General features: G+C 38.3%; 1 protein-coding gene across 3 annotated transcripts in view; it reads left to right on the forward strand.

The window, feature by feature from the left end:
* The first annotated feature begins 5,882 nt into the window (after positions 1-5,882).
* The window catches only part of UPRT (uracil phosphoribosyltransferase homolog), a 42,909-nt gene continuing 33,053 nt past the window's right edge, over positions 5,883-15,738 (forward strand). Inside the window, exon 1 of one of the 3 annotated variants that reach the window (XM_033412922.2) lies at positions 5,883-6,398. In XM_033412922.2, coding sequence (XP_033268813.1) covers positions 6,019-6,398 — 380 coding nt within the window. In that variant the 5' untranslated portion in view covers positions 5,883-6,018. The remainder of the gene's footprint in view (positions 6,399-15,738) is intronic. The other 2 variants (XM_012538242.3, XM_049705129.1) reach the window with 2 other exon arrangements.

Consider the following 15,738-nt stretch of genomic DNA (forward strand, 5'->3'; position numbering starts at 1 on the left):
TAGCTTGCAGACACCATAGTTCCCACTCCTGCCCAGTACAGAGCATGTGGACAAAAGGGTTGAGCTCTCTGCTTCCCCCTGGGGAGGGAAAGAGTCAAGCTCTGTGTACAATGACCCAACTTCTCCAAGACCTCACTCCCAGAGTACTGACCTCTGTCCTGCCAGTCTCAGCCAGGTCCACCACAGTCAAGCAGTCTGGGGGGAGAATGGAAATGGCAGCTTGGGCTGGAAGACACCATAGGTCACCCTGCTGGCTCACCATAAAGTGACCTGACAAAAACCACAGCTGCCTCCTTCTCCTTGGGGAGGGAAATGGTTGATAGAGGACCCCAGAATCTTGGGCTGGGCTGATTGGTAAGAGTTGTCTCCTGTACAAGTCAGTGTGAAGACCAGGAGACGTGCTTACTTTGTCTAACACAAAGATATCAACATAGAGAATCAATAAAAATGAAAAATCAATCAAAGATGTTCCAAGCAAAGGAACAAGATCAGTTTACAGAAATCAACCCTAATAAAAGGAAGCTATATGATTTACCTGACAGAGAATTCAAACTAGGTGTCACAAAAATGCTCACTGAGGTCAAGAGAATTGTAAGCGAGAATTGCAACAAAGAAATAGAAAATATTTTTTAAAGCCAAATATAAATTAAGGAGCTAAGGAATGCAATAATTAAGTGAAAAAAATCACTATAGGGATTCAACAGCAAACTAGATCAAACAAAGAAAGGATCAGTAAACTTGAAGACAAGTCATTGGAAATAATCCAGTCAGAGTAACGAGAAGAACAAAGAATGAAAAAAAGTTAAGAAACGTTAAGGGACTTATGGGAGACCATCACAACATCCAATATACACATTAAGGGAGTCCCAAAAGGAGAAGAGAGAGAGAAAGGACCAGAAAGGTTATTCAAAGAAATAGTGACTGAAAACTCCCCATATCTATAGAAGGAAACAGATATCCAGATGCAAAAGTCCCAAAATCATCAAATAAGATGAATCCCCCCCAAATCCACAATGAGACATTTTATAATCAAATTGTCAAAAGTCAAAACAAAGAGAGAAATTCGAAAGCATCAAGAGCAAAGTGACTGGCCACATACAACGGAATCTCCATAAGACTATCAGTGGATTTTTCAGCAGAAACCATGCAGACCAGAAGCGAGTAGGATGACTTATTCAAAGTGCTGAAAGACAAAAACTGCCAAGAATACTATATGTAGTAAAACTGTCCTTCAAAAATAAAGGAGAGATAAACACTTTCCCAAACAAAAGCTGAGGAAGTTCATCCCCACTATACCTGCCTTATAAGAAATGCTATAGCCAAGATATAAAAGCAACCTAAGTGTCCATCAACAGATGAATGTAGCAATATAAAGATGTGGGGTATACACACACACACACACACACACACACACACACACACACACACACTGGAATATTACTCAGCCATAAAAAAGAATGAAATTTTGCCATTTGCAACAACATGGATGGACCTGGAGGCTATTATGCTTAGTGAAATAAGTCAGGTAGAGAAAAACAAATACTGTATGTTTTCAAATTATATGTGGAAGATAAAAAATAAAACAAATGAACGAATATAACAAAACAGACTCACAGATACAGAGAACAAACTAGTGCTTACCTGTGGGGACAGTAGTGGGGGTGGGGCAAGGTAGGTGAAGGGGATTAAGAGGTACAGACTACTAGTTATGAAATAAATAAGACACAAGGATGTAATGTACAGCACAAGGAAAATAGCCAATATTTTATAGTAACATTATATGGAGTATAACCTATAAAAATACCAAATCACTATACTGTACACCTGAAACTAATATAATATTATAAGTCAACTATACGTCAGGAAAAAAAGTGCTAAATGATGTCCTTCAAGTTGAAACAAAAGGGTGCTAGATAGTAACATGATAGCATAAGAAAATATTAAACTCATTGGTAAAGGTAAATATTCAGGCAAATAAAGAACACTATTACTGTAATGGTGTAGGTAAATCTATTTTAATTCAAATATAAAAGTTAAAAGAGAAAATTATTTTAAATAGCTATAACTAAAATATGTTTAAAGATACATATTAGGAACGAATGTAAATTGTGACAACAGTAACTTAAAGTGGGAGAGAAGTTAAAATGTAGAGTTTTTGTATGTGATTGAACTTAAGTTGTTAACAACCTAAGTTAGACTGTTATAAGATATCTTATGTAAGTCCCAAGGTAACCAGAAAACAAAAATACCTCTAGAATTTACACAAAAGAATAGAAAGGAATCAAAGCATGTCAATACAAAAAATCAACAAAACACAAAGGGAGACACCTCAGTTCTTAATATATCATTTTTACAGGTTCTCTTTTATACTTTTTATACAAGGTAAACTCTTTTATAGAAGATGGTATAATCTTTTATACAAAATCTGCCTGTCCTGCCCCACACATCTGCCAGGAATTGTTTAAGATCTACAGGAGAGGTTTTGTATTCACAAGTAAACTAACTTCATAAGGCTGTAAATATGTATTTGAAAAGTGATTCAAAAATTTTTGAATCTATGGGGAGTAAATGGTAAAGAAGAAATGATATATATATCTGAAAAGATATCCAAATAGACATTTTGAGGTCATTGGGAACCACAGAACAAAGGTAAGGTATACATCTGAAAGGTGATACAGCTATTCATTTTGAAAGCAAAGTGAATCACACTATTTTCTCAGAACATTGGCTATTCTTTTAATTAATAGATTTTTGTTCACAAGAAATTACAATGCAATGGTGTAAGCATCACCAAGTCAACTTCAGTTAGAGAACTGCTGGAGTTTATGGCACGAAGGGATTGTCAAGGAGTTCATCAGAGTGCTAAGCATTAATAGAAAACTATATCGGAATTCCCCAGCTCAGTCATAAAGTACAATTTTGGGTTCATAGGTTAAATCTGGTATTGTAGGTGAGATACTATATAGTACAAGCAAAAAGTATGGTGTACAGTAGAGGAATATAACCTGGGCTACTCTAAGGACCTGGGTTATAGAAACAAATTAACCTGATCACACTTAGGTTCAAATCGCTGCTCCTGCACTTATCACCTGTGTGACATTATCAAGATACCCAATCTCACTACATCTATTTTCCTATCTATAAAATGGGGATAACAAAATAGAGCCTACCTCCTAAGGTTGTTGAAAGGCTTAAATGAGATAACTAAAGCATACTGCATGGAAAATAGAGTTTAGTATTAATAATTTAATAATAAATTAACTCTTCTGCCTTCTCCTAACTCTACTACTTATGATGTGACTATAAATTCGGCTCCTAAGTTTCAATTTTCTCACCTGTAAAACAGGAATTGTAATACTGAGGCCAACTGCTCCACAATGTCGAATGAGCTAACCTATATAAAAGTGTTTTGTAAAGGCACTGTGTAGACGCATGTGAAGGATATCTACTGATACATGCAATTGGTTTACTGCTTCCCATAATTTTTAGGGATCATCTCAAATTTATAACTCAAAACCTAAAATGAAGTTTATAGTCATCTCAATTATTACAGGAGAATTTTCCAGCCTTTTGCTTTATCTGGCTTTGTACCTCCCTCAAAAAGTGGGAAGCAAGAGAGCTATATTCACATTTGTCAGTTCTTTAGCGTAGGCTTCCATGCTGCCTAACATTATACTTTGGTTTTCAAAGATCCATATTATCCATGACCTCCATGCCCTCTACAACCATGGAGAATTCTAAGATCTTCATTCATTTTTCTTTGTATCTGTTCTAGCACCTAGAAACATGATTGGCAAATAGTAAGGACTCAACCAATATTTGTTAACTAAATGATTTCATGAATCTGTAGGTACGTGTAAAAAAGACTGGATTTAAAGTGAAAAGACTGGGGTTTCTGTCTCTGCTTTTCTCCATTTTGGATGTGTGACCTTGGAGAAGTCACTTTAGGAAAAAGAATTACATAGTTATCATCTATAAACAGGGCTTGGTAATCCTCAAACTTTTTTTTAAGAAAGTATAGAAGGTCTTTGTAGGTTATAAACCACCAAATTTAAGGTGTTATCATTAATCATCAGTGAATTTTACTTCAATAGCATCTTAAATAATTAAATTGACTAGATAAATAGATTTGCTAATGATTATTGGTTAATATAGGTAAGTATATGCATGGGTGTTTCTTATAAGAGTGAAAACACAAGACACACTGGTGGTTGTACTGTTCTAATTCATATTCTGTGGCACTGAGAACAAGGTCATTTGCCTGATGAAACACTAGACAAAAATGACTTCAGTACAGTTTTGGTCCTGGGATGTCTCACAATACCATTTTAAATTCATTACTGCATTTAAAGTACTGATAATGAAAAATATTGTATTTCATTGTTTTCCTTAGAGTATTCATTGGCAAAGTAGCCATTTAACTGCTCCTGCCCACTTCATGTTATCAGATTCAGCTTTTAAACCCAGAGATCCTTTGAGTCACATTGTGTGCTAGGAGAAAAGATGCACAGGCTTTCAAAAATGAGTGGGATTACAGTTTAAGGCTGCAATTTTTATCATCCAATCAAATTTAAACTCTCTATAATTACAGCTAACAGTGTACTGACCTAGAGGGTAAGACACAAAGCAGAGAATATGGGAGAGAAAAAAGGGAGAAAAATACCATTAATACTGATACCAAAACAAAAACCAAACAAACAAAGAAAAAATGGAAAAGAGAGCCAGATCAAGGCTCAAGTCTCACCAAAGGCCTCGATATTCCTGTTATCCGTTACTCATATTTGTTTGAATCTCTGCATATGCTGGTTATGTTCCGGTGTGGAACAAGGAATTTTAAGAATTGGCTTTTGGAAGGCAAAATAGAATTAAAGAATGTCAAAATTGGAAGAACATTTAGGGGTCAAATAGTTAATGCATCTCATTTATAGAAGGACAAAGTCAAGTCCAGAGACGGGAGGGAAATTGTTAAATACTGCTCAATAATTTTTTAGTAGAATTAGCAGGTTTCTGACTTTGTAGCTCTTCAAAAAGGGAGCCTGTAAGCCACTGTTCTCAAAAAGTACCATTTAAAAAAAATCAGAATTGTTGGGTTACGTGTTAAAAATAAAGATTCTTGGGTCCCATCTCAGATCTACTGAATCAGAATCTCAAAGGTAGGCCACGACAACCTGCATTTTAACAAACTTTATAATTGTTCTAACACACAAAGGTGTTGAAAAGCACTGCCCTAGACATTCTTAGCTCAAGCCTTTATACTATATCCTCACGTTAAAAACAAACAAACAAAAAAAGTGTCTTTCCAAGTATTTAAAAGAAGCAAAGCGGTAGTGGATCTGAAATGCTGTCAGAATCCTCATGGTAACTGTACAGTGTAGGGTCCAACCAATAAAGATAAGGAAAGCTCTAGTAGTCAAGCACACTTGGGAAGCTGCAGCTGGTACAACAGTCTAGTAGAGGGCAGGCTCTTCAGCATGCTGCTAGGCATTTTTAAACTTCCTTTTTGGGCTACACAGACAAGCATACAGTAGATGCAGTTACTGAAGTTTAACTTTTCTGCCAAGACACAAAGTCTGAAAACATGGGTCTTTGTGTGTCATCATTTTAGCACTCTCCAGCCCTAGTTTTCTCCCGGCTCTCTCACTCACTCAAAGTTCTGCAGGCAGAATCCCTAGAGGCTCCCGGGAGACCCGGAAACCAAATATCCCTGGCCTCACCTTGTCTGCCAAGTTCGGTGTGGGATCCCCACGCAGCTGGGGCAACGCAAAGGGTTAACAAGCCGTTCGTTGCAGAGTGGCAGGGAGCAAAGCCAATCGAGTGTCTAGGCGGGCTGTAAGTCTGGTGTGGGCGGGGCCGGGACGTAATGTGCGAAAGGGAAGCGGTGGAGGCCAAAGGGGTGAGAGGGCAGCGGCGGTTAGAGGTTGCGAGGAGGCGGGGCGACCGGGAGAACATAGGAGCTTTGGTCCGTTCTCCCTGCTCTCCTTTATCCTTAGGGGTCGGGGACGGCCTGGTGCCTGGTGTATGGCCACGGAGTTACGGTGTCTGGACTCCATGCCCTGTCACAACCAGCAAGTAAACTGTGCCTCGACCCAAAACCCCGAGCCGCAGCAAGCTGGCGAACTGATCCCGGACCATGCCGGGGGAAACAGCGACTTGGCGGGCAAGCTGACTCTCCTCAGGGGGAGAGTAAGCTCTTCTAGCATACCGGCTGAGCGGGACTCACAGGCCTGCGGCGGCGCCACCCTCAACTCAGAGAGCAACGGTGGCACTGGCAACTCTGACGCGCCAGCCAGCGACTCCCTCCTAGGGGACTGCGAACTCTCCCGACAGATCGGGGCGCAGCTTAAGCTCCTGCCAATGAATGATCAGATCCGGGAGCTGCAGACCATCATCCGGGACAAGTGAGCCAGAGCGGAAGGGGAAGGGGAGGTGGAGGGTCTCTCAGGGGTTGGGCGGGGATTGGAAGTAAAAGGGCGAAGGTTCTTGGCCTAGGGAAGCTGGTCTGGAGATTTCGGCAGGGCATTTTCTTTGCGGGGCGGTGTCACTTGACTCAGGCCTCCTACCCTTTTTCCCAGTACCTGTGTTTAACATCGCTTTGTGTAGTTTGGAAGCATTTTAGGTAACCTCCTGTTTCCTCTTTGTCTCTTATGAGCGGAATACTCAGTCATTCCAGTCAGGTAAACGTGCTGATCTGCCCCGTGCCTGTTCTCGTGGGCAGTAACCATTTCTGGGTTGTAGGTTTACCACGTGAACAGACACAGGGCAGAGAGCGTAGCCCTTTCACTTCATACTGTTTAATAGACTCCCAGTTTGTTTCCTTGTCTCCATTTCTCTCTTCTACGTGTACCCACACATTACTGAACAATTAATCTTCTTAATATACTGCTTTGATTCGCTAACTACCGTACTCAGCAGCCTTCTTTGGCTTCTCTGAGCCTACCAAATAAAGTCAAGATCCTTAGCTTGACATTAAGGCCCATCTTCGTGGTCCCTAGGAACTATTCTGAAACATCCCCACTTCTCCTCGCATCTCAAATTCTCTTTACTCCTCTGCATGTTCAAATCCTACCTACTCTTCAACATTCAGCATTAAATGTCCACCTCTGCCAAGAAGCTTTCCTTCAATCATTCTTCCTCACTGATCTTCCCTGGCCTTTTTAGTGCAAGATTCACCTTCTGTTTTGTGTATTGTTGTTCGTTTCGCTCTTATCGCACTTGTTAGATTTTAAGCTCCTTGAGGGCAGAAGTATCTTTTACATTTTTGAATTCCAACTATGCCTTGCAAGCAGTAGTCATTCAATTACTAAAAGTTCTTTGTAGCTGTTAAAGTTATATTTATGAAAGTATTTAATGGTTTTTAATGAATTAATATTGAAAACTGTGGTCACATGAACCAATAAATGAAGTAGTGATCTTAAAAAGTAGGAGACAGGCTTGGTAGTTGTGGTGGGGGGAACTGAAATAAGACTTAATCTGTAAAACAAAGAAAATAGGATGATTCTTGTTTCTATAGAGCAAGAGTTACTGACTTTGTGTCTTGGACCTGTGCTGTCTTGGACCTTGTGCTGTACCTGTAGATGGGCTTCTGGGCTTTAGCAAACCCTCAGAAATTATCTGGGAAATGTTACTTGTATGTGCATTTTAAATGATTTTTTTAAATAGCATTATTTTTTAGTATTTTTAAAATAAATTTATTTATTTTTGTAAATAAATACAAAAATATTGCATTGGGTCTTGGTTGCTGCATGCAGGCTTTTTCTAGTTGCGGCGAGTTGAGGCTACTCTTCGTTGTGGTGCACGGGCTTCTCATTGCAGTGGCTTCTTCTGTTGTGGAGCATGGGCTCTAGGTGCACGGGCTTCAGTAGTTGTGGCACACGGGCTTAGTTGCTCCATGGGCATGTGGGATCTTTCCAGGCCAGGGCTCAAACCCATGTCCCCTGCATTGGCAGGCAGATTCTTAATCACTGCACCACAAGGGAAGTCCCATAACATCTTTATTGAGCTATAATTTACATACCATACAATACACCTTTTAAAGTGTACAATTCAGTGGTTTTCAAGTATGTTTATTGCTTTGCAGCCACCCACACAATTTTAGAACATTTTCATCAGCTCAACAAGAAAGCCCACACCCATGAGCAGTCACTCCCCACTTCCCTCCAACCCACCAAGAGCCCTAGACAACCACTAATCTACCTTCTGTGTCTATTGATGTGCCTATTCTGGTTGTTTCATGTAAATAGAATCATATGACATGTGGTCTTTTGTGGCTAGTTTCTTTTATTTAGCATAATGTTTTCAAGCTTTATCCATCTTGTATCAGTACACCATTTCTTTTTTGGCTGAATGATATTCCTCTGTATGGATATACCACATTTTGTTTATCCATTCATCAGGTGATGGACATTTGGGTGGTTTGGTTTCCATTTTTTGGCTATTATGAATAATGCTACTATGAACATTTGCATATGTGCTTTTTTATGGGGTGGGGATTCCTTTGCTTTCATTAGATTTCACAAAGGGGTCTTCCTGACCATGTAAAAGTGAACAGTTGCTATAGAACTTGGAGAGGGCATGACATTCAGCATTCATATATGACAGTATTAATACCTGATTTTACTGCATTACTCAGAAAAGCCTGGGTGGTGTAGTAAACCTGGGTGTAAGCAAAATATTTTTTTTCTTTTTCTTTTTCTGAGTTTGGGAGGAGACAGCAGGATCCAGAATCATCTTAGGCAAGATGTTTAGCATCTCTGTGCTTCAGCTTTATCATTTGTAAAATGAGGATGTTCCTAATATCTCATGAAGCTCCTGGGAGGCTAAAACAAGATACTGTCTATGAACATTTGTTGTAAACTGTGAACAGTATGCATATTTACGGCATTTCAAGCCTTTATGTTTAGATTTGTGCATGGTTCAGATTGTATCCGTAAGTGCTGGTTTCTTCAGCTTTTGGGAGACAGTAAAAGGAATTTAACTACATAGAATGCACATTCTTATTTTAAAAAACAACACTGAGAGATCCTAGATTATTTTTATCCTGCTATGATACAGAATAGAAAAACTCATTACAATTTTTAATAACTAATTGATGCTTATTTAGGGTGGAGACAGAGTTTTAGTTTTGTTTCTGTTAATCAAATCTGTTAATGGAGGCCTCTGTTCCTTTATCTTAAAAAATTGGCATCCCCTCACACAAACAGGACCTGTTTTATCCGGGGCTGGTGTGGAGTGCTCGTGGTTAGAGGAGCTATATTTACAGGGGTCTAGTTATGGAAGGTGCCATCAGTTATCAGTCTGTCTTCCTTGTACCCTTATGCTCTTCTCTATTTTGATGTGACATCATATATGTGCACTATGGAACTGTCTGATGATAGAGGCCATTGAAGTACTTGTTATTCCTTTTATTGTTCCTGGTCCTTAGTGTCTATCTAGTGAAGGGATTGCTTTCTGAATTGACTTTGGCATGGGGAAATGGGGTTGAGCCAGAGAACTGCATGTTGTTGTAAATACATAAAGCAGGCAAGATTGAGAACATTGGACTTATTTAAAATATCTTTTTACTTATTTTTTTGAAATGTGCTGTATTTGCAGCATAAAATGTTGGTGGTATTATTGAATTTCAAGGAAATGTTTTTTTCTCTATTTGAGTATGCAGTAGTCTAAACATCAAATGATCAGATAATTTACTCTGTCACACAGGGGTCACTCATGAACTCAGGAAGAAATGACTGCTTCATTTGCAGTTTTTGTTGTTGCAGTGGATTTAAACCACACATCCTTCCCTTTCTGCCTCCTTTATATACTAAACCCAGCAAAATCTGAGTCTAATGCACTGTTCCCTTGAACACAGTTCATGACCTCATATATAAGGCAGTGCAGTGTATTTAAAAGATCATCTCCTAGCCCCAGTTTTTGTTTTCTTTCGTTTTCTGAAACATTAAAGTAAAGCTGTTTCATGAGCTATTGAATGTTTCCTGTATATTTGCCCTCAAAGGGGTTTCACCATGGCCTCAGCAGGCAACTTGGATGAAAGTTGAGCCATCTTAGAGTATTTTAGTCCATGAAATAGCGCTAAAGAAAGAACACATTCATTCTTGTGACTTTTTTTTTTTAGTCACCTGGTGGGGAGACAATTAACCTCAGGATGGATGAACATCCTGTGCAGCCCTAATATGAGCACAGCCTGATGTGATTTGCGTCATTTGGCTAGGTAGTGTTCTTAACCAAAGCTGTACATTTGAATTGCTTGGGGAGTCTTTTTTTTTTTTTGGAACCCATCCTTAGAGTGGAGTAGTAGAGTAGTCTTGGGTGGAACCTGAGCACTTGTAGCTTTTCAAACACCACAGGTTATTGTGCTGTGCTCAGGCTGGGCCACTGCCTGCGGGAGAATGGCCATTCTCCCTTGCGTGGTGATTTGGCTAGTTTTGGATTTAGGGTGTAGGCTGAGCCAAGGATTCTAAACTAAACAGAACCAGCCTAGAGAACCTGGCCTGGTATCACCCTGAGACTGGAGGAATCTCAGAACTGTTCCCTTCAACTTATACAAAACCAAAATGTCCACCACAGAAAACACTATGACCTACAAGTTATTTATCAATAAATCACGGACATGGTTTTGGTTTTCCATGTGAATTTTCTAACTGGCTTTTAGGCCAGGAGTGAGGAAGTCGACTGTTATAATATTTATTGGGCATATCCTAGTAATCTCTTACCAGCTAGTCTGGACTCTGGGGAGGCAGAAAGAAAGTGTGGCCTGGCACAGTACCTGGCATATAGGGGAATTAATGTTCCAATCATTATAAAAATTAATCAATCAACTTGAATGACTGAGGCCTGGGTTCTAAAGGAAAATGATAGCTTCTCTTCTTTTTCTACCTGATCTCGAATGTTTATATTGAACTCTGCTTTGAGGTGCAAATAAATAATTAATGACACTATTTTATGAGATTCTTAAGAAGGTGCTAAAGATCTGTGGCCCTGATGACATGCACCTGGCAGGTAGTAAAAGCTATTTTCATTTTTTTTTTGTTGTTTGTTTTGGTTTTCACATCAGATTAGGTTTGCTGCAAGTACTTCACTGCATTTTGTTTTTTTTGAGGGGGAAGGAAGGAGGAGGAAAATCATTTATAAATCATCTGCATACAATGACAGACTGAGCTTAGAGCTTCTTTATTTTAATGATCACATAACAAAGTAGCCATGGAAGTAGTGCTTGTGTTTTCAGAGCTTCCACTAAACATTAACTCTAAGTGAAACATTCCTTTGGTTTAAACCTGCCAGAAAAGCTTATATTTTTTACTTCCCTTTAAACTGTTGCTTAAAAAAACAAACAAACAAAAAAACCAAGAACATATTAGAGCTAAAACTGAGTCCATTTAGTTCTTCCTCCTTAGCTTAGATTGCTAGATAAATACAGGACACCCAGTTAAAGTTGAGTTCAGATAAACAATGAATACTTTTCTTAGTATATCCTAAACATTGTATGGGACATACTTCTGAAATACAAATTTAACTGGGTGTCCTGTATTTTTATTTGCTAAATCTGGCAACTTTATGCCCAGACTTAACTTCTCCCACCCCCAATGCTAAAGACAATCTTTGTGTATAATCCTCGTTTTCAAAAATGAGACCTAGGACAACAGAAGCAAGAATAACTACAGTCCTGCAGCCTATGGAACAAAAACCACATTCACAGAAAGATAGACAAAATGAAAAGGCAGAGGACTATTTAGGAACAAGGAACGAGATAAAAAGAACAAGATAAAACCCCAGAAAGACAACTAGATGAAGTGGAGATAGGCAACCTTCCAGAAAAAGAATTCAGAATAATGATAGTGAAGATCATCCAGGACCTTGGAAAAAGAATGGAGGCAAAGATCAAGAAGATGCAAGAAATGTTTAACAAAGACCTAGAAGAATTCAAGAACAAACACCTAGAAGAATTCAAGAACAAACAGAGATGAACAATACAATAACTGAAATGAAAAATACACTAGAAGGAATCAATAGCAGAATAACTGAGGCAGAAGAATGGATAAGTGACCTGGAAGACAGAATGGTGAAATTCACTGCTATGGAACCAATAAATAAAAAAGAATGAAAAGAAATAAAGACAACCTAAGAGACCTCTGGGACAACATTAAATGCAACAACATTCACATTATTGGGGTCCCAGAAGGAGAAGAGACAGAGAAAGGATCCGAGAAAATATTTGAAGAGATTATAGTCAAAAACTTTCCTAATGGGTCAGGAAATAGCCACCCAAGTACAGGAAGCACAGAGAGTCCCAGGCAGGATAAGGAGAAACACGCCAAGACACATAGTAATCAAATTGACAAAAATTAAAGACAAAGAAAAATTATTAAAAGCAACAAGGGAAAAATAACAAATAACACACAAGGGAACTCCCATAAGGTTAACAGCTGATTTCTCAGCAGAAACTCTACAGTCCAGAAGGGAGTGGCATGATATATTTGATGAAAGGGAGGAACCTACAACCAAGATTACTGTAGCTGGCAAGGATCTCCTGAAGATTCAACGGAGAAATCAAAAGCTTTACAGACAAACAAAAGCTAAGAGAATTCAGCACCACCAAATCAGCTCTACAACAAATGCTAAAGGAACATCTCTAAGTGGGAAACACAAGAGAAGGAAAGGACCTACAAAAACAAACCCAAAGCAATTAAGAAAATAGTTATAGGACCATACATAACAATAATTACCTTAAATGTGAATGGATTAAATGCTCCAACCAAAAGACACAGGCTCGCTGAATGGATACAAAAAGACCCATGTAGGGTTTCCCTGGTGGTGCAGTGGTTGAGAGTCCGCCTGCCGATGCAGGGGTCATGGGTTCGTGCCCCGGTCTGGGAAGATCCCATATGCTGCGGAGCAGCTAGGCCTGTGAGCCGTGGCTGCTGAGCCTGCGCGTCCGGAGCCTGTGCTCTGCAACGGGAGAGGCCACAACAGTGAGAGGCCCACATACAGCAAAAAAAAAAAAAAACCATATATATGCTGTCTACAAGAGAATCACTTCAGACCTAGGGACACATACAGACTGAAAGTGAGGGGATGGAAAAAGATATTCCATGCAAATGGAAATCAAAAGAAAGCTGGAGTAGCAATATTTGTATCAGATAAAATAGACTTTAAAATAAAGAATGTTACAAGAGACAAGAAGGGACACTACATAATGATCAAGAGATCAATCCAAGAATATATAACAATTATAAATATATATGCACCCAACATAGGAGCACCTCAATACATAAGGCAAATGCTAACAGCTATAAAAGAGGAAATCGACAGTGACACAATAATAGTGGGGGACTTTTAACACTTCACTTACACTAATGGACAGATCATCCAGACAGAAAATTAATAAGGAAACAGAAGCTTTAAATGACACAATAGACCAGATGGATTTAACTGATATTTATAGGACATTCCATCCAAAAACAGCAGATTACACTTTCTTCTCAAGTGCACACGGAACATTCTCCAGGATAAGTCACATCTTGTGTCCCAAATCTAGCCTCGGTAAATTTAAGAAAATTAAAATCGTATCAAGCATCTTTTCTGACCACAGCACTATGAGATTAGAAATAAATTACAGGGAAAAAAATGTGAAGAATACAAACACATGGAGGCTAAACAATACGTTACTAAATAACCAAGAGATCACTGAAGAAATCAAAGAGGAAATAAAAAAATATTTAGAGAAAAAAATGACACCTAATTCAGTACTACTTGGATTTAAATTAAATTGTTTTTTAAGTTATGAGTCAGAGGTTTTAATTTAATCATTTGAAAAGGGTGTATTCTTGTTTTAACCTTAATTACATACTCTTTACAAGCCACATTATAATAGCAGCTTCTCTATCTTGAGAAGGAAAATTTTAATGATGTTTTATGTGCCGGCCAGTCTCTTTATTTCATTATTTGCATTGTATGTACATGCCAGTCTGATTGACAGGGAGAGAAATCTCATTAAAATACACCTAAAAACTGGCTACCTTTTAGTAAACGTTCCCTTATTAGAGCAAAATATAGATAATGGCTTTACTCAGGGACTTAAGAGAGCTTCAGTCTGGGAAGAACCTTGGAATACTTCACCTCTATAAGCCTCATTACTTTCTTCACTAAAGAGGTGGTAAGAATAGAATCTACCTTTTAAGATTATGTGAGGATTAGACCAGGTAATGCACGAAAAGTGCTTAATACTTGGCACCAAAGAAGCTTTTAATAAATGATGACCTGTGGGAATGAAGGGAGTAATATATGTATAATATTACGTACCTGCTGTAACTTTTGGACCTTTTAAGAAAAGCCTTTTAAATAAATCTTGTACACTTGGGTGTGTGTGTGTGTGTGTGTACAGTTATTAAATGAATTTTCTTTAAAAAAGAAGAGGAGAGGTTGTCAAGTTTATTCTGAATAGAGAGAAGTAGCAGATAGTGATCAAATGGAAGTTTCTGCTGTAGAAATTGAAGTGTAATTGCCCCAGGAGAGGATGTCTTCCAACACACTAGAGAATCCCTCTAGTGGTGGTGATGATGGTGGTGGTGATGGTGGTGGTGGTAGTAGTAATAGCAGCAGCAGCAGTAGTAGTAGTGAGGTCTAGTAAGAAGAGGGGAGAGGATCTCTACTTGAAGTCTTAATTTTTTAATATTATAAAGACATTCCTCTCATAGTTCCATATGTTATGGATGATAAGTAAATACCTATTAGCCTTTTGGAAGAAAGGTCAGAGATTTCTCTTGATTTCCTCTTCGTTGGGGTTTGCTATGAGATGTACGTGTCTTAAAATATATAAATATACAATTGCTATAGCCTCTCTGGAAATTTTAAAGTGCTTTATAGACGGTCTTAAGTAGGGAAGAGTCTGGTTTACCAAATCCACATTAAAATGAGGGTTTGGCTTCTGGTATGATTCTCATTCTTTTGTTGTTTCTGTGTGAAGATCATTTTTTTAAAAAATGGCTACCTTTGGCTTTCATTTTGTTACTATAGATGTGTGACACATTTGTTGGGGGGAGTGTCAAGAAAAGTATATTCTCAGATATGGTTAGGTCTGCATTGTTAATCCTATATGGGGTTTGCACAATTTAAAAGATACTCTGCTTAACATTAGTTAGATTTCTATGCTCTGAATTATGAGCACCTGGATCTCACTGTTTAAATATTTGAATATATTTTAGAATATTCCAGGGATGTGTGTCAGTGTGTGTGTTGCTTTGTGATAATTTTGCATTAGATATTATTTGGGACAGTTATCAGATACAAGATGATTAAAATCTCTTTCAAAACTTTGTTTCCAGTATGATAGATTTTTTTTAAAAGTGGTTTTGAGACAAAAGTGTATAGAGTTATGATTTGAAACAAAGCATATGGAGTCAATAAGACCTGGGGTCTGGTTTACATTAAAACATCTTTATTAACACATACTTTAGTCCAGTGTTGGGCCTAAAGTAGGGGTCCAAAGATTATGTGCAACTCAATTGATCCAACAAGTAAATATCTGTTTTATGAAACTCTAGTGTTAACAGTGTAAGGGATATAGATGTGGATATTGCAGACCACTGTGGGTTTTTTGTTGTTGTTTGTTTGTTTGTTTGTTTTACATCTTTATTGGAGTATAATTGCCTTACAATGGTGTGTTAGTTTCTGCTTTATAACAAAGTGAATCAGTTATACATATACATATGTTCCCATATCTCTTCCCTCTTGCATCTCCCT

Source organism: Orcinus orca, chromosome X (genome assembly GCF_937001465.1).
Source record: "Orcinus orca chromosome X, mOrcOrc1.1, whole genome shotgun sequence".
Classification (NCBI taxonomy): Eukaryota; Metazoa; Chordata; class Mammalia; order Artiodactyla; family Delphinidae; genus Orcinus; species Orcinus orca.